The sequence below is a fragment of the Hyaloscypha bicolor genome, assembly GCF_002865645.1.
Source record: "Hyaloscypha bicolor E unplaced genomic scaffold K444scaffold_118, whole genome shotgun sequence".
In the NCBI taxonomy this organism is placed as follows: Eukaryota; Fungi; Ascomycota; class Leotiomycetes; order Helotiales; family Hyaloscyphaceae; genus Hyaloscypha; species Hyaloscypha bicolor.
In genome coordinates, this window is record NW_020194620.1 from 1,960,305 (window position 1) to 1,978,563 (window position 18,259).

Sequence of the window (18,259 nt, forward strand, 5' to 3'; positions counted from 1 at the left end):
TTCAAAATTGTATAAGGAGACAAGATCGTCGAACAACACTTACCTTATCGACAACGCACCCTCTCAGTCCAACTACATGAAGTAATATGACGACTACCGGGTCCTTACAATGAACTCAAGCACGGTATCAAGAACAGAAACAATGGCCAACTCCAGAGGAACTTGCCTTCGGCCGTCCTATAACTGTCATCTCCAGCTCCTCAACTGTCTACAACCCTGAAAGGAGTCATGGTCCATTCTATCAGGTTTATTGAAGGCTAGTCACCCCCACAAAATACCTAATGGAGCTCAAAAGCCTACGCAGCATAGAGGCTAACCGGCGAGCACCTTGCCCTGATGAGCAAGGCATTTGCTTCCGACTCCTTCAAGGTTGCTCTCTATCTCTGTGACTGAGACAACACATCCTCAAGCTCCGAGAGCTGTCTAGACCTGTCCACTAGGTGATCTAGCAAGCTGGCAAAGCCTAGGGCCGACGCCTACTCTAATAACCACAGGGGAAGGAAAGTATATCTCCATTCTATCTTCCCACGGAGGTTGTCCCGTGCTTTCTTCTATGTAGAACACAACGGACCAATTCCAGAAGCCTGACCTGAACGAAAGGTAAACGAAATCTCCCCGACTAAGCGAGCTTGATGCTGATGCAAATTCCTAGAGCATGAATGAGTACTAGAGCTGTAACAAGCCCTTGGAAGGTGCCAAGATACCTTCATTTCAGACGAGATCTTTGACAACACCATTGGGCACTTTCCAGGAGCCCAACCCAACGGAAAGTAAGCAGCCCCTCTTTATATAAGCTGAACGGGATGCTAACACGAACATCCGGAGCCTGAATGAGCTCTAGGACTCTAACAATCCCTGCCACTAGGCTATACATTCTGGTTTGGCAAGATTTCTCAAAGACTCGAAGTTCGAGAACTTCGAAACCCCCAACTTAGATGTGAGAGGATCATCCTCAATACAACGATCCCCCCCCATCTCAGTTTTCTCTCTCGGCCTATCGACCTTTCTTAGACCTGCCAGCTATATACGGGGAGTTGCGCCATAAGAGACACTTGTCAAGAGTCGCACAGTCGTACCCTCGAAAACCACCTCACGACTATACGAAACCTCTTTCACATTGTAGATTGCAACAGTGACTGGAAATTTACCGCCGAAGTATTTAACTGAATGACGAGAAAACCCTTACACCGGCATGGAAGTTCTGCCAGAATTTCCTCTGCCCACACAATAACTACCTTCAGTATTGGCTAGGTTTCTGGGCTGCAACAAGACAACTATCTCGGAAAGACTTGGAGTAATTTCGACGACCTACTCGGAACTACTATACTAGCTGGGAGACACCAAACCACCTTACCTGAATTGCTGTATACCGACAACCGAAAGTTATGTTCGATTCAACACGACTGTATAATGGTCAGGATTGGATGCGAGGAAATCGTGGAGGCAACCATATACCGAGGACGTGGAATCAATTGGCCCAAGCAAAACGCGTCAAAGCCCTCCAAATAAAGCTTTCCCATTTTAACGAGTCGGGGTTGCCTGGGGAATGTATTATATCAACATTTCGACCGTGTCGTTCAAAATCTCGTAAGATAGGCCAGTTCGATCCCGACGGTGAAGGTGTGGTGAGGTGCCGAGACGCGGCGGCTGCGAGGGGTGCAGTCGAGAATAAAGTTAGACTCGACACTTACCCAAAGTTAAATTTATCTAGAGGCACGCCTCACTCAAGGTCGCCAGGCCTTAGGCCGAACTCGGCACCCGAAAGCGCTTCTTTTCATCTCAACACTTCGGATGGGTGAGAGGACCAAAAGGAAAGCTGGATGCTGGGATCGAAAAGAAAGATCGGATCGGGGCGGTCGGCGTGGGTCACGTATCGGTTTGGAACTTCGGCTCTCTGATTCCACGTCGCCATCTCGGTGGTGCGAGGTGACAGAGGCAAGTAATCGAGAACACTTCCCTGGAATAAGCAGATTTGACAGCTTCTAGATGCAAGGCTTCGGAGAGGCGGAGTCGAGATGCAGTTTGTAGTCGTTTCCCGATACTCTTTGCCACATTATGGATTTTATCCTTCGTTTTCTTCAATGATTGCCCTCGTCTTTATCTTTGAGCCGATGTTTCTTCTCGGCCCCGGGAAGACGAATTTAAGAGTAAGAGTAGCGTGGACGAAGATGCCGTCGACATCACCGAAGAAGTCAAGTCGCCACCGAAGGTTTGTCTCCTGAACCCCATCGACCAAAAGCAATTGAATCTGAATTGATACTCAACGACGACGATAGAACTCAGATTCCACGGAGAAGAAATCGATCCCATTGGAAATGAAGCCTTTTCGAGGAGCCTCGGTCGATAGACACTCTCTCAGCATCTCAATTCGTTCCCTGGAAAATCTTTGCACCGTGAAACCACTCCAGCCCAGAAAATCGGCCCAATCAGCAGCCGGAGCTGCGACTTCCTTGTATGGTTCGGAGATGATGTTGCTATTGGAATGACAAAGAACACTGCGAGAAGCAGGCGTTGATAGCTTTGTTCAAGGAATTCTCGATTCGGGGATTGAGGAGGGCTTTGTTCGGCGAAGACACTTCAGTATCCGTTACTCCTCATCTTACAAAGTGTCAGGTCTTTGAATCGCATCAACTGCGAATTTTTGCGGAATTCTACATGTCACCAGCTCAGTCATCCCGGCAGATTGCAGCACAAGGTGTGAAGAAGGTCTTCTGCCTTCATGTCTTGCCAAGTCCGCTGCCCAAAGCTGTATGGACGATCGAGGGGTTGGGCCTGTCAATTGGCGGGAAAAGCCCGATTAATGGATTTTCATCTGGACGTTTGCAGGATATGCAAATGTGGCTGGTGAAGGGCTGGCGGAAGGTTGTCTTCCTCCAAATCTTGCTAGCTTGTGTCAAAGTGGTTGGAAGTAGTTGGAGGTGGCTTCCAATCTAATACAGCTGGAGTCAGCGCCCCCGATCTTGATTCAAATCCTCAAGGGTATAGAGCCCTTTGCAGAGAGTCCAAGGAGTCCAGTTCGAAGATTGAAACGACGTGAACTCGAGTGAGACGGGACTTCACTCCATCAGTGAGGGGTTGGGACCACCAATCGAAGAAGCCAGCGCCAATAAACCTCAACCAACGAGTCTTGAGAAGGGTCAAGGTGTTGTGCATGCTGATTTGCAAAAAGAAGTCAGCGCCGGCGGGCCTCGAGAAAATTGCTCCACAATACTCACCCCCGGGACCGACGAAACTGTGACCTGCCATGGTGGAAGGCAAACACGAGCAGCGGAGATGAAAAAGCAGAGGATGAAGACTTACACCAATGGAATCGCCAAAGAGATCAGAGTTGCCGATGGCTCAATGAAGTCGGGAGTGCAGATGAAGTCACTTGCAGAAAACTCGGCAACGAGAAACGTATTTAGCCACATGACCTGCCAACTCCACAGAGAAGGGTCTTCGAAGATGGCACGTGCCTCTCGTTTCGAATTCAAGATTGCACGATCGAAGACTGCTATGAGATCACGTTGAGGAGGACGGATGTCATGGATGCGGTGGTCGATTAGGTATGTTTTGGTGGTGGTGGCGCTTCGGGAACGAACTTCCGAGGTTTTATATTATGCTGTGGGTCAGCAAGTCAATGTGGCCGCCTGGATGGGACGTACTAACTTTTAATAGAATTTGCAAAACTTCTGGTGATGTTGAACAAAGGAGATAGTCAGTTGATAAGTTTCCTCCTTTCGTCGACGAATCAGTGGATGGTAGAATTAGAGCGAGTGCTCTCTTGATGGAAAAGCGGCCATTCACCCTTTGCGAGTGATATGGAAAGGAGGTGATATATATATACCGAAGATTTGAAAGAGAGATATGAAACTTGGCTAATTTATCGTCGCAGGTCCCAAAACTCACTCCACTCCGCCCAGCGATATCACAACATGTCAGCATCTAGACTTCGCGGGTTACAAACCATGGGGCTGCCATCATTGCCATCATCGTTATTTCCTGTTACGGAATCTTCCAAGAACCAAGAGCTAACTGCTACTCCAAATACGTCTTCTTGTCCAAGACAAGCCCGGGTCTCCACGAGAATCCAATATCCATCTTCTTTCCACAACCCAACGGCAAGTACCGCCTGCCTTTTCCAAGTAAGTGTGAGCTGCCCGAAAAGAAACCAAAAATGCGTCTAATTAAAACGATATGTCCACCCAATGCGCCGTTCCCAGGGGTATCTTAACTCCAACAAATGCATGATCCCACGTATGCAATACCATTACGCCACCTGCCCAAAGGTGGTGCCTTCCCAAAGCTCTCGCCTTCCTTTTTCGGCAGACGCTAGTGCAAAGCTCGATTAGCCCAAGAAGGAGGCGAAGAGTAAATCAATCCGTATGCACTCCTATCCAAATGCTCAATCAACTACAAGACAACAATATTTCGTGCTGACTTTTCCCTCAAAAACAGAACCGTTTCCATATCAGCAGCTCTTCCAGAAGCCCTCTGTTTGAGCGTGTTTCTTCGCCCCTTAGACGATCACGTCCGATGATGCTTCCTACCTCGGTTCATCTCGTAGGCTGAGGAGTCATCATCGTAATCATCAACTCGACTCGACTTTCTCCTGTTTCTACGCATGGACGAGCCTGTCTCATGCATGCTGCCCCAATGGTTACCGAAACCATTCACGAAACCGCTTTGTGTCATGCTTCCTCGCGACTGATATGGCTCGGGATGAGTGTAATCCCGAGCAGCTGCCGGCAAACCGTTATGCTCAGGAGGCTCAGAATCCCAGTTCGACCGATTGGTGTAGCTGTCCTGAGCCTCAAAGCCATATTCAGACCGACGGCTCGGCTGTACGGATTGGCTGTATTCGTACGCGGTGGGGTCTGGGTAACTACTTCTGGGTTCTTCCCAAGCCTCTGTAGTGGAGTATGTCTCACCACCAAATCCCTGGAACGGAGGCTGCTGGGTTTCACGAAGCCCATCAGAGGATGTCATGACTTGAGATTCCACATCGGATCCGCTACTTAGGGAACTGGCAGTTGGCGCTTGGCGACCATTTTGGGTCTCAGTTGGTGCTGGTCGATATCGATTTTGGGTTTGAGGACGCCCCATCTGATCTATCTGCCCCACGTCCGATTGGCTCTTCATGAGGTCGTAGTATTCCTCTAGGGTCATTCCAAGGGGGCGTGTTCCATCGAAACCTTGCACGCTTGGTTCAGGCATACTTGGGGTCTCCACCTTGATGGTCCCACTATCAGATCCACGAACCTTCTTCACTGGTCGAGGTGGTACCGGCCCAGAGTCGGAATCATCATCGATTACGATGACATCGTCTCGCTGGCGCTTGTTTCCTGGGCGAGAGGACTCGTTTCGGTGTGGAGGGAAGGGAGGAGGTAGCGGATGTTGCACTCCAGAATTTGGTTGAGCCAAGAACAGACGAGCCTTCTTGCTGGCTTGTGCCGAAGTCGACGGATCCTGAACATCGGAATCGGAATCTTCGTCAACATCTTTCACCAGTCGATCGCGCTTTCTGCTTGATGGGGTTTTGCTTCCCTGAGAGGGAGGTGGAAGAGAGGGAGCATGATAGCCAGCCTGTGCTGTGTTCGCTCCATTGTATCCGCCAACAAGTCCAGCCTTTCCGACGTTTGGTCCACCAACAGGTCCGATACTCATTCCACCTATTGGTCCAGCAATACTACCATTCCCCATCCCACCAGTTGGCCCGCCGCCTCGTGCAAACGCCATTTGGTTCATTGTATGGACACCTGGGTTGTTAAGGGCATTGAAGCCACCGCCAATTATCTGGCTGATCCCATTGTGCCCAAGATTCGCAGGAGGATTCAACGAACCACCAATAGGAGGAACTACAGTCTGCTTCAATTGAGCGATTGTCTGCGCGAGGTTGGGCAAATCGATTAGAAGCTGATTCTCGACCTGCTCCATAACGAATCTGCGAAATCTGGCTTCCTCGAACAGGCCATTTGGGCCTTGGATCAGAGCAATATACCAATTCCACATGTGACGATGCATTTTCCCCCCTCCGACGAAAATTTGCGCCGCTGGGCTATGGTATCTGCGGATGTATGAGTTGACACAAGGCCCATGTGACTGGTTGATCATTACCGCAGACAGAAAATCGCCCTTCAACTCGCCGTTCTTTGCAAACGGTCCATTGCTGGTCCCATTTTTAAATCTCAGACACCCCGTCAAGTTCGCCTGGGCTAATACATTGAAAGCCCGGTCATGTCCTGCTGGATTTCTTGCGTACGCCACGGGGTCGTAGAAATCCCCCGGAACCAAAGGTCGTGCATATGCTGGTCTGCGGGGACGTTTATACCGGGTCTGAGCAGATGGAGTAGGTTGAGGTAGAACAAGACCGCCGTTCGGAACCAAAGCAGTTGGTTGAATTTGAGGAGCGGACGGAGTAGCTGCGGCAATGTTCTGGGCAGCAACCGGTTGGGGTTGCGGTTGGACTGGAGGTGGAACACCAGCGGTAATGGTCAGAGCCGTGGCAACGGGAAGTTGTGCTTGAGGTGCAAGTGGTGCGGCAGCTACAATATTTTGTAAGACGGCAGGCTGGGGTTGAGGCGCGCGCGGAGCAGCAGCAGCAGCAGCAGCAGGATGTTGTGCCATGGTCGGCAAAGGTTGTGGTGGACATGCCGGCGCCGCTGTCTGGGCACAGGTATGAAGATGATTAGCTGTTGCCGTTGGGGCTGGTTTAGGGGCCAACACAGGAGGTTGTTCATCAACTGGGCTGTCTGAAGACCCAGCATCCGAATCTTTGTTGATCTGCTGCCCCTGGGGGCCGTTAGCTTTTGGAGAAAAAGGATGTTGATTGAGGTTACTTACGCATGGAATGACTCTCCTTGCATCTTGTTCGGGAGCCGTGATGGGGATTAATGCTAAGCGCTGCTCCAACCAAGCAGCATCGGCTGGAGTGTGTACGTCCTCGGGGACTGGCGCATAAATTGCTGACGAGAAGTCCTCGTCCGCCTGCGTCCAGCCAAAGATGGAACGGAAGGAAGAGAACATGATGTCAAAGAACTCTTATTGTGTTGGCAGAGAAAGTGCTTGTACCTGTCAGTCTCGAAGTCACCGTCGCGGGGACTGGAAAAGCTCGGTGAGCAAGGTACGTCTCTTAAGGACTAAGGACTGCTTGCAGAGCGATGAAGAGATCGCGTTGCGATGGTTCTTGTTGAAGAAATTCAAAGTTGGAGTGGGTGGTGTTTGGGGAGGAAAGGATTGAGGATGGTCGCGTGTTGTTGCTTTGATATACCGCTTTAGCGAGGCGATGGGGTCGATGTAAATTTGGAAGCCTCGCGCCTCAAAGAATGGGAAAAACAGGGCCTGAACAGCTCCCAACTGATCTATGAGGACTGGAAACGGGAATTGGAAGGAATTGTGCTGTAGGATATGCTTTTCGAGGTATGGACGGAGGAAAATGTGGAGGGGAGGTGGATAAGAGCATACGGCGCAATCAAGTGAGGGTGTGTCCACGGCCGATTGCTGCATATATGGGAAGTAGAACTTACCCAAACTTGAAGGAGGAGGATCGTTAGTTCTCGCGGTAGGTATGTATGGCCCGGAGTCGTGCTCGTTTGGGTTCGAGGGAAGGCTAATCGCGATCTAATAGTTGTTGCTAGGTTAGCAGAGACTCACTATTGCGTCTGATGAAGAAAAGACGGAATATTTGATACTAACATGTAGAAAAAGCCTCCACTAACTTTATTGCAGGCAGCTAACCCTTCGTGTAATTCTCTACTCGACGAGGAAGAATGCCGTGGCTCTGCTGAGGCAAGTAAGCTGTCAGCAGTAGCTCAGCCAAGACTTCGGAATCCCCTCAAAGGAAGGCTCTCAGAGTAAGTAGTTAGAGCTCGTTCCTCTCTGAGAGTCTCGTAAATGCTGTGATTGATCTGAAAATTGATTTCATTTGATGTTTGCTGAGTGATTGTGACCCAACCGCCCCTGAGCCTAGTGGACAGAGAAGCTAGAGCCTCCCTACTGCGCTTCCCTCAAGAAGCTAGACTTGCCTTGATGCCCTTGCAGTTCTACCCAGGTCGATAGAACTGTAAAGGTATTGAGCGCCAGGTAGAAAGGCTCTGAGCGTTGGGCTGTGGTGTTGTTGCTTCGAGCGGTGTGCTTTGGGCTGATGAGGGAAGAGGGGAGAGGGGAAAGGAGAGAAATTGTCAGGAAGAGAGGCTTCTTACTTGCGAGCAGTTACTATCTTTGCTATTCCCTCTGAGGAAGGGAGGGAGCATCGAGTGCTGCCTTCCTGGTTGTAGCGGACCCTGTATGTATCCCTGAGCGCGAGGAAGCTAGCAGCAGCTGGAGTGAGAGGATGGAAGAAAGGCTGGGAGTAGCTAGTCTTGTTTCGAGTCCCTCGCAGATCTAGTCTAAGTAGATAGAAGCTGTTTGGTCCTCAGGGATAGTGGCAGAGTGCTCTGTGGTCGATGATGGGGAGAGTGTATCTTGAGAGGAGAAGAGACGGCAAGAGGATCGACGATGTTCGTGCAATGGATGTGCTTTCGAGTATCGTGGAGTTTGAGGAGGGACTTCCGTGCTCTGTTGTCTCAAGGAGCAAAGAAAACGTCGATAGAAAGCTCTGTCGGAGTTAGAGGTTGGTCGATAGTGATCTCGAAGCAGACGCAGTCGTATCTGGGAGGAGGGAGAGTAGGGAGAGGAGAACTCGTAGTCCAGGTCTCTTTCGCAGGATAACGAGTGTCTAGATCTCATATTAACATAGGGCAAGAGTCAAACCTGCGCGCCGATTGTTATATGTGGTCGCAAAAGAAGAGGGTTTAGGTAGCGCCGAGGCGGCGTATTCTCGAAAACTTCGATCTTTAGGGAGATGAGGGGAGGAGTTAAATGAACATGGAATAGCTTACCAAGGTCTCTGATTAGTGCATACTGCAGCACAGTTGTCGATATCGCCGTTGTTAAGGGCGAAAGTTGTCGATGGGGAGGGCAAAGCGCGATATCCGTCCGACCAGAGGAGCGACAGGTACGTTGCAAGAAGTGCAAGAATCTTTGAAATGACTTGCGTAGTATCGAAAGACAAGCGTCTATAGAGCGTTCCTTACTTGCTGGAACGCAGAATGGAGTGTTGTTATCGAGCTTGTGTTACAAAAAGAAGAAGGGTTGGCGCGCAAAAGAGTTTCGCGGACGTTGTGTTTACTTGAACTCTCGGCAAGGCAGCTGAGCAGCCTTTTCTTCATCTGAAGTTTCTTTGAAGCGACGAAGAGCGGCCCACTATGCGGTGGAGCTTGAGATTCGTATTTATTTTCGCTCATATTTTATATACCAGGCGTCAAGCCTCGCTCACAGCTTTGGATTTATGAGAGCTCTTAAATCAAGACTCACTCAACCCTAGCAGATGGGTTTGGAATTAACCTTTCAATCCAAGTTGAAGAAATGTTAAGATTGGATTCTATGAGATATGTGTAGGGGGAGGTCGCAGGCTAATACAAGAGGAGGCGATATGCATATGCTGTGAATTATGTGTCTGCTGACTCGTGCAGACTGAAATAAGGGAGGGCTTCTCTTTAAAACAAACTTCACATCGGGAAAAGAAGTGGCTCTGAAAGCCATGAACTCCGTCAGAATATCTCATGGACCATATCCCAGAACCCTTGTACGATCGAAAACTCTCTTCCAGCTCCGATTTATATATGACAAGGGTAATTTCCCCTTCTGCATCGAAATGTTGATCTCCCGTTACTATCTACTCATCGTTTCAACCCAAGTTGCACTTCCTAGATCAACACATGAACAGATTTAGACCCACAACCCTTTGGTTTGTCAATGTCGCGATGTCCAGGTATGTTGAATACTTGGTATCGGCACTTGAGTTTTCCTCTGCTGACGCTCAACTCAGAGTCTTTTTGAGCTAGGACCAGCTGTCAGCATTGATTCTGACATTTCAAATAATGCCTTACCTGAGTTTTGAAATTGTGGTACTTATAATAAGTGGCAGAGAGATCTAGATGAGTCTTCGGTGGGGTGTCTCGGGATGCATGAAACTGGCTGACCCTTTCTGACTATTGCAGGCTTCGGACTTCACTCAAGGCTATAAGTATTCATGGCGTAAGGAGGTCTCAATAGAGATAAGCCCCGGGGTTGTATTTTCCCCCATTATCTCCAATTCTGATAGTCTTCGAGAATCAGGATCAAAGATCGACTAGCTGCTACTCCATATGTTGGCAAAGCCGGAGTGAGAATTGGAAGCCAGACCCCCAAAGCAGCGGCCACTGCAACTGTCATATCAGTGGCTTTCACATAATGTCTTCGCGGACAGAGGAGAATATGTCCTGGTGTCACCGGAGCAATATCGAGGAATGCGATGACTATTGCCGTTGACAGGACCGGATATGCGGAACCCAGCGGGTAGTCAAGACCTTGGGCTTAGTGGTTGGCGGGATGGAATCAGCGATCATGCAGAAAGGACAAGGCATTTTGAAAGTTTGAATGTTATTCAAGATGTTGGGAGGTTTGTAATTTCTGCAGAGTCAAAGAAGAGAGTTGACGAAGTGAGGTGAGATGCGACCGATGAGCTAAGGCACATCCCTCTCAAAATCAAGGAAGCTCATCTCCAAAGCAACCAGCTATCCAACTTCTTAGCGCCCTAGATTCCCCCGAATGCCACCACTTCTTCGTCAAAGAACAGCACGGGTCTCCACGAAAATTCCAGAGACAAACTACTCAACAAGCCTTCTTGCTCTGCTCTCTCCAGGGAAGGTCCCACTACCGAAAAGACCTGACTTTCAAAAAAATCACATACACCTAAACCAACTTAAACCAACTCGCCGTTTTCGTGGGTGTATGAACTCAAATAAATGCATGATATATGGCATCATATCCGCCGAGTCTACCTTTCTGCCTTTGTAGACGCCACCGAAATGCTCGATCACTCCCAAGAATGAAAGACCGAGAGCGGAAGAAGACCTCGGTATGTCCAATTTGCACCCAAATGCCCCCGATATCGAGCTGCCCTCCAATTACTGACTCTTCTGTCTGACTCCGAGGAATCTAACCCCCTCTCAGGCGATTCTTGCCAAGCCGATCCCTGTAAGCCTGGCTAGGATGAGTGATTCGTGCCAGTTGTTCCATCTCCTGCGCATCACTTGTGAAGTAGTCGGCGTCAGTGACTACTCGTCCCTCTCTCCCAGCAACAGGAGGAGCTTCTTGACTGCCCAAAGAGCCGGCACTATGGTCCGTCCGCGCCTCAAGGTCTGCGCGTGAGTTTGCTCCTGTATGTTCGCTGCTGTGGCGAGATTCAGCGCCACGGCTGGATTGACCCACAGAACTAGTTGGATGCTGGTATATGTATCCAAGTTGCTCATACTCACTTGGATCGGGGTAGGCTGGGTTGGCTGCCCCTTCATACTCCGCCGTGGTTGGCTCATCGAATCCGTAACTTTGGGGAAGTTGAGGCACACGAAGTTCATCAGTCATACTGGTGTACCCGGGACTTGCTCCTTCATTTGGGAAGCTCGAATTTGGAGCCAAGGGCCCATTGGTGGGGCTGTTGAGCCGCGGCAGTCGGCGTTGGGTGCCATTTCCAGGAGCTTCCTGACCTTCAGTGATCTGGCTTTGTCCGCGATACCATTCGTGGAGTGGCATACCGGGTGGGGGCTCAAGGAAGGGTTGGTCTTGCATCAGAGCTCTTATCTCGTTCTGCGCATCTATCTCCGCACCACCACCAACTGATTGACGACGCTTCTTGTTTGGTCGAAGGAGTTCCTGGACATTACGAGAGCTGTTATCCTCATCCTCCTCGTCTTCGACCTCTCGATCACGCTTTCTGCTTCGTCGAGAATTGTTTCGGGAACCACTGCTAAGTCTAGTTCTCGGTCCAGCTTGACGTCCGGGAACAGGACCATTACCACTCCGACCGGTCGAATCGTTAGCGATTCCGCCTCCTGCAACATTCATCGCCTGCATGCCGGCATTCGTGGGGGCGCCCATTCCACCACCTAGTGTTGGGTGTGTCCACGTTCCATTAGCCACAGAAGAATTGAATGAGCCGGGAACAACTGGCTGTTGTGTATTCCGCAACCGCTGAACCTCATCTCTGTCATCGTCCTGGAGGCCGGCTTCGACTATGGCCCTAGCCCAGATCCGGAATTCGTCACGCTCCTGCTCAGACCGGCTGAAGAACCACTCATTTTGGGCTCCGTAATCTTTCATGCCCTGGGTGAAAAGCACCTTGTTATGTTTGTGCAGAATCCAAGCATTGAGGAGATCACTTCTGATCCCTGCCTTCCAGTCGTCCTTGCCTTTAGCTCCGGTTGACTTGATGGGTCCGGATGTCTTCGTGTGCGACGCCATGCCGAAGCCCTTAATGTTCTTGGCGTTGGCAATTACGTTGTGCGCAGCCTCCCAGCCTCCAGGGTTGTTGCGTACTGGAGCTGGAAGCGGAACGGGATAGAATTCTGGCCACACTAAGCCGGTTGCTCGGGGTCGGGCTGGGGGAGCCTTGTATGGTGGCTTCGTTTGTTTCTTCAAGTTCTTTTTTCTGGAAAGAACTTGGCCGGGTACGGAAGTGTCGGTGGTAACATCTTCGGAATCATCTCCTTCGGCCTTGATGTCCGCACCTCCTTGGGCATAATGTTGTGCGATGTCCTCTGCGACATCTTCACCAGGTTCGGCACCATCTTGGACGATCTCCTGGCTTGAGCCACGATTTGTCTCGTCTTGCGGTTGCTCTTCCGCTGACTCCTGAAAACGAACATCGTCCAAACCCTCAACTCGATCTCGTGGGACCACCTCAGAATGAACTACAGTGTCTTCCCCTTCTTCTGATCGAACAAATTGCACCAATACTGAATTAAGAAGGGCAGTAATTACTGGGGGAATTTCATCCGAATAATTTCCGCCGGGAACATTGGCTTGCAGCCCGGACGGTTGATGAGATCGTTGCTCTGAACTCTCTGCAGTCAAGCCAGCTTCCGGTAGGTCAATTGCCTCCTCGAATTGGTTGGCACCGACACCGTATTCGTCCCCATGGTTGCCATCATCTCCCTCATCATCAACCTGGTTCTCTTCATCCTGGCCATCGACTGCAATGGAAGCCTAAAGACCGTCAGCTTCTGGAAGTTACGCCAGTTAATAGTACTTACGGAAGTTGAATTGTTGGTGGTAATAGTATCATCAACCTGCTCGCTTGCAGCTCGGGAGGCTGCAAGTTGGGCCTCTGCAGCAGGACTGCCGGGTAGCGGAGCGTGGGCTGGTTCCTCGTATGAAGTCGATGCGATGGGATGAGTCTGACTTGATTCTTGGTCGCTGAAATAGTCGTTCTATCAACGGTCAGCAAATCTGGAAGCATTCTCAAACCAAAAAAACCTACCAAGTCGAAGTCTGAAATAAGCCTATCGCTATCGTAGTCGAAGAAAATAGCACGCGACGAGGAAGACATTTTGCCAGAGCTTTCTCTTGTTCGTTGATGTATGGGACGGAAAGTTTGAGGGCCTGTCAGCTTTACGGAAGTGGTCAGCCTCAGTGAAGGTCAAAACAATCGCTCAACGGATGCGTCTTTAAAATTGTAAAGACTGTATGAAGAGCGATAGAGAGAACAAGTCGCTGTTCTAATTTATTGATGGGAAGTAGATGTAGTGCAAAGGAGTTGATGGTAAGAAAGGATTAGGGAAGAGGAAGTTGTGTTGTAGATGGAGGAGCATCGACCGTTGCTTTTGGGGAGCGGGTGAGATGGAATTGGTAAATGTGAATTTCCCAACTCCCAGGCCAGAACGTGATGGATGGCAGCTGGGAGGTATCAAGCAACTGCTTATGCCGTACGTGATCGAGGACAGGAAATGGAAGGGGATGTGGTTTGGGATGTTGTGGAAGGAGGTTGCGAATATGGGAAGAGGGGCAATTAAAAGGGAACAGAGTTGGGATGGGACGGTAGAGAAAGCGGACTTACGGAGTCTTCGACGGAGTATGGTTGAGCCCCAGGTGTGTAGCGCTTTTAATTGTGCGCGTTGGTTGTTAAAGGTGCGTCGCGCTCGATCTTGGAAAGCGCTTTCGGTTGCTAGGACAGCCAGTCGTCCATGGCGTGGGATGTTGAGAAGTAAGGACGGGAGACACTAATGTGTGAAACAACTCTTTCTAAATGACTTGGATACAAGTAAGAAAGGGTGTAATGCTCCACGCTTTCAAGAGAGGCGGCGTTAACCGATGTTCTATGGCACAAGAAGTTGTCAGCGCTGGTTCAGCATGGCCAGATAGCGATCGCAGGATCAATCCAACAGCCTTGGACTCAACAATAGGAGGAAAGCCTTACTAGATGTTACTCGTAGATTTATAAGTCAACTAGCCAAAGTCTTAAGAACGCCATGATTGGTGTTGACGCTCGATATTGATACTGTTGATCGTAATCCTAACCCAAGTCGGGCGAGTTAGCAAGACCGAGAAAGCCGAGTCGCGGTGTCAGAAATAACTGCAACTGTCGCGATAGCTTTATAGAAGTTTACTCAATGGATCAAAGCGGTGGAGATATCAAGAGTGGCTGGGGAAGTTTCAGGTAGTGGTGTTGGGGTTTGGTGTTTGTTGTTGTGAAGGAAAGTTGGAGGGAGGCGCCCGCGAGGAGATCTGGTACGATTTTACAGTGTCGGGAGCATAGAGAAGACAAAACGAAGGGCGATGAAATTGAGATTCCTTACCTGCGATCAAAAGCTTTGTCTCTCGTTATTTGAATTAGGGCAGGGAGTATCAACCAGAGGCTCTATTTTCGTTTTGGAGGCGATCGACGTTCGTGCTAGTTAGCCGGTCAGCCAGGGGACGACTGAGGGATCACGGCAACGAGTTGAATAAGAAGCAAATAAGTATGTTTTGGCACTCTCGTAGATCTAATCTGGGCAGATAGAAACCGCAGAGATAATAAAGCCAGTTGTAAAGGCTCTGGACTATGGTATTCTGGGGAGGGATCTGAATAGGAGAGAGAAGTAAAGGATATTGTGGTTTTTTCGACGCCGATTATATATTCTTGAGGACTCTCAGATTGTGACATAACTTACCGTTGCCTTCCGCTCGTAGAGGGAGAGATTTGAATAGTGCGCTCTTAGTATTCGATGTCAAGTGGAGGAGGTATTATTCGAAGTCCCAGAAGGGAGTTGGTATCGCTCTCATGGAAGGAAGGAAGAAGAGACCGCAGTAGGCTTTCTTTCGAAGAGGATCGGGCGAGTATCTAGAACTGTTATTAGCAAGGCGAACAAGAGCTGGACTTGTGCTGCTGTATGCCGTTATGTTGAGAGGGTTTGTGCTATTGTGGCGAGTCAGGCCGCGGGCCTGATCCTAATCTCGACCCCTTTGCATTCGATGGGAGAGGAAGTCTGAGGTAACAACTTACAAGATCTATCAGTAGCTCGAGATAGTTGACAGAGCAAGAACTGCCGCCCCAGTTGCTACGGTCGAAAGCCTGTTGCAAGCGGCAAGGAGGAATGCCACTGTGTCGCTTCGCGAGTTATCAATTGTTGTTTTGGCTTAGGTAGTATAGTTTGGAGTTAGTTTTACTTGGTATTTTTATATACATGTACCAGGATCCGACTGCTCTCTCGACTCACTACATTCTTGCCAATGCTGGGGCACTTCGGGCGGCATTAAGACTTACTAGGTGACAAATCACACAGCTCTTACTTGTAGAGCGGGTTTCAGCGAAAGGGGAAGTGGGAGAGGTTGAGATGAGTTCAAACTTTGTGGACTGAGTAAGGTATGTCAACATTGCGAATCAAGGTTGATTCGAGGAATTATAGGACGTAATTGCGTTTGTTGAGTGTTTGCTAACTCTTGCAAACTGGGTCTCGGTTTGAAGGGTAATCTTATTTATAAGAAAGCCAATGTCGGGAAAAGAAATCGCCCTGAAGGCCATGAATCCCAATTATGCTTCGGCCCATAACTCATGGGCCAAAACATGTACATCTCGCACTCTATGCCAATTTGAGGTATGTAGTAACTCTCTCCACGAACAACTTACTCGGAATCGCCATGTATTCTTAGGTATATCACGCCGTCATCGCTCGCAGCAACTTGGCTCAATGCTGCCGATTTCTCTTCGCAGCTCCGCCAGCATACTCATTCCCTTCTTCGTCGGCCAGTCTTCTCTTCATTCCAGTATTCTTCTGCGCCACTACCTGGTGATGGCCAAATAAATCCCATCTTCCTGTCATATTCAAGACTGACATCATGAATCCGACTTCTCCACACTCCGCAATGCGCTGATAAACCCATTCTCGGAAGGCGCTTCTTTCCATCTGGCGGATTTGATATCCTGCGCGATCTGTGGCGGGTCCTCTAATGCACTCTACCTGTTCAAAGTACTCGGTCTCCCATATTTTCAGCGCGACCTCGGTCTTGGTGGAAAGCTTTTGTGGTGCTCGTGGAGGTTGCGGAGGTTGGAAAGGGTGTGGAGACCTCCACCAGAGAACCCCCGTCCGATGAGGTTGTTGTGGCGGATGCTGCATGCCCAAAGCCGGACCGCCAGAGCCTGGGATTGCTGAGAAAGCCCCTCCAGGGGAAATTGGCGCGGAACTCCACATTTGCGGTTGCGTTATAGAAGAAGGAGCGTTCGGGGCCGGATGCTGTACAGCGCTTTGGACATATGGTTGAATGGAAAGACTAGAGACTGAAATTCGAGGATCAATTGCTAGCCTGCCAGGTTGAGAGTAAGGAATAAATTGACTGCTCTCAGCAGAACCTGCTACACTCATGTCAGTCTGCCCCCATCTAATTTCAAATGCTGGAACTGGAGTTTGCGAACCTGTTTCGGCCAGTCTTGTATCTTCGGCTCTCGTCGTCTCATTCTCATTGAGGTTGTGCCGTCTCGTCTCTTCGTCATTCCTGCTCGAGTTGTTGCCCACGGCAGGCTCGCTGCCAAAAACAACTTCTTCGTCCAATTTTTGCGAGAAGGCGTGATACTCATCAAGGGCGTTATGACTATGGTCGACGGAATCGACAGAAAGAACGTGGTCTTCACTGTCAGCTCCATGAGAGACGGTCCCGGTCTTGGGCTCAAATACTTCCGTATCCGGTGTTGTACGTGCGAAAAAGCCAGTGTTTATAGACAATGGCTCGACGGAACTAGGGTTCTGTCTCTCTTTGATAACTTCATTCATCTGAACGCCATCACTGAAGTTTTCTTTGTTAGACTCTGGGCTCGGAATTTCAACGGATTCATTGTTCTGGGAGTGGTATTTCTCACTTTCCACGATACCACCGTCTCTCTCCTCAGCGTTGCCCTGCTCCCCCCTCATTCTTAGTTCGTAGTCCACACTATCTTCTCTTTCGTCACACATCTCGGTTATCTCATTCTTTCTATGAAAGTCCTCCCGGTATTTGACGATTTTTTCAGCAGCTTCCTGTAATTTTCATCAGTTTGAACCTTTCATGATTGAAGATCATGGACATGTGTCTACTTACCTCCATGAAGTTTCGAAGGAACTCTTCCATCCAAGGAAGCTCCGCTCGTCCATTGGATGCAGCGTGAATTACCTCAGCCTCTCGTATTGTGAAGTATTGGCCGAAATCTATCCATCCTCTCTCTGAATATTTCTCCAGGATGGCGTCCAACTCTTCCTGGGTGTAATCGATATTATTTCGGGGAGTCGCTCCGCTCGTCGCCGGGGATGGTCCAATCCCTTTGGGCATCGTAGTTGATATAGACATGATGGTGTTGGTCTCGACTATGGCTGGCTGGAGGCGATCGCTTGGATGGAGGTCCATGAGTTGCATCCAGCGCATAAAATAAGTCGCTGGATCAAGTCAAATATTGCTACGAATCTCAACAAAATATGCAGAAGAACAGCGCCTGTATGGTTCGCGACGGAACAAATAGGTTGTTGGATTGTTGGGCTCATGAGTTTCGGACATGGTGTTGTTTTGAGAAGGAGAGGAGGCGAGTGGCTCTGCAAGGGCTATTTAAGTTGTGATGCTGAAATTCCATCACGCGCCTTTTTAAAAGCACGGTATGGTTGACGGAAGACAGGGGAAGGTCTAAGCCTGTTACTTTGGTTATCACACTTCATTTTTACATACCGTGAGAAGCCAAACCAGACTCGTGTGGAGGAGCAGTGGTCTGAGCCTGTTTTATAGGCAGTCCGGAAGTGGTGCGGAACTCACTGCTTCCATAACACACGAGCTCTTGTATCGTGATGGGATCTGGAAAAAATTAGATACTTCGCAGGGTATGTGATACTTCATGTTCGACGGATTGGAAAAACAAGTAGTAATGGTTTCATTTGCTGACTTTCCTTAGTTACAGTAAATTCCAGGAAAAGTATAGTTTACAACAAGT

At 49.4% G+C, this 18,259-nt stretch overlaps 5 protein-coding genes across 5 annotated transcripts; 2 read left to right on the top strand and 3 right to left on the bottom strand.

Moving 5' to 3' along the window:
- The first annotated feature begins 1,923 nt into the window (after positions 1-1,923).
- K444DRAFT_69793 (uncharacterized protein) lies at positions 1,924-2,509 on the top strand. Its single transcript, XM_024887943.1, has 3 exons — positions 1,924-1,935; positions 1,987-2,209; positions 2,277-2,509. The coding sequence occupies exons 2-3, from the start codon at positions 2,016-2,018 to the stop codon at positions 2,317-2,319; spliced, it is 237 nt and encodes a 78-aa protein (XP_024733521.1). The 5' UTR covers positions 1,924-1,935; positions 1,987-2,015; the 3' UTR covers positions 2,320-2,509.
- Positions 2,510-4,506: 1,997 nt separating this feature from the next.
- Positions 4,507-7,005, bottom strand: K444DRAFT_633009 (uncharacterized protein; the record flags this gene model as incomplete). Its single annotated transcript, XM_024883546.1, has 2 exons — positions 4,507-6,771; positions 6,823-7,005. The coding sequence occupies 2 exons, from the start codon at positions 7,003-7,005 to the stop codon at positions 4,507-4,509; spliced, it is 2,448 nt and encodes an 815-aa protein (XP_024733522.1).
- A 198-nt stretch (positions 7,006-7,203) lies between these two features.
- Positions 7,204-10,247, top strand: K444DRAFT_69880 (uncharacterized protein). The gene is made up of 4 exons (XM_024887960.1): positions 7,204-7,494; positions 7,712-7,832; positions 8,875-8,974; positions 10,020-10,247. Exons 1-4 carry the CDS (start codon positions 7,401-7,403, stop codon positions 10,152-10,154), a joined length of 450 nt encoding a protein of 149 aa, XP_024733523.1. The 5' UTR covers positions 7,204-7,400; the 3' UTR covers positions 10,155-10,247.
- A 746-nt stretch (positions 10,248-10,993) lies between these two features.
- On the bottom strand, positions 10,994-13,387 carry K444DRAFT_666204 (uncharacterized protein; the record flags this gene model as incomplete). Its single annotated transcript, XM_024887163.1, has 3 exons — positions 10,994-13,044; positions 13,092-13,268; positions 13,319-13,387. 3 exons carry the CDS (start codon positions 13,385-13,387, stop codon positions 10,999-11,001), a joined length of 2,292 nt encoding a protein of 763 aa, XP_024733524.1. The 3' UTR covers positions 10,994-10,998.
- Positions 13,388-16,001: 2,614 nt separating this feature from the next.
- On the bottom strand, positions 16,002-17,631 carry K444DRAFT_633011 (uncharacterized protein; the record flags this gene model as incomplete). Its single annotated transcript, XM_024883547.1, has 2 exons — positions 16,002-17,324; positions 17,386-17,631. 2 exons carry the CDS (start codon positions 17,629-17,631, stop codon positions 16,002-16,004), a joined length of 1,569 nt encoding a protein of 522 aa, XP_024733525.1.
- Positions 17,632-18,259: the final 628 nt, after the last annotated feature.

What these genes read in the sequence shown, in the direction of transcription:
- K444DRAFT_69793 (XM_024887943.1), top strand. Translation starts at nt 2,016, where the DNA reads ATGCAGTTTGTAGTCGTTTCCCGATACTCTTTGCCACATTATGGATTT. An exon ending in AAGTCAAGTCGCCACCGAAG is followed by an intron (nt 2,210 to 2,276) that starts GTTTGTCTCCTG and finishes CGACGACGATAG; the next exon opens with AACTCAGATTCCACGGAGAA.
- K444DRAFT_69880 (XM_024887960.1), top strand. Translation starts at nt 7,401, where the DNA reads ATGGACGGAGGAAAATGTGGAGGGGAGGTGGATAAGAGCATACGGCGC. An exon ending in GATTGCTGCATATATGGGAA is followed by an intron (nt 7,495 to 7,711) that starts GTAGAACTTACC and finishes TATTGCAGGCAG; the next exon opens with CTAACCCTTCGTGTAATTCT. An exon ending in CTCAAAGGAAGGCTCTCAGA is followed by an intron (nt 7,833 to 8,874) that starts GTAAGTAGTTAG and finishes GTCTCTGATTAG; the next exon opens with TGCATACTGCAGCACAGTTG.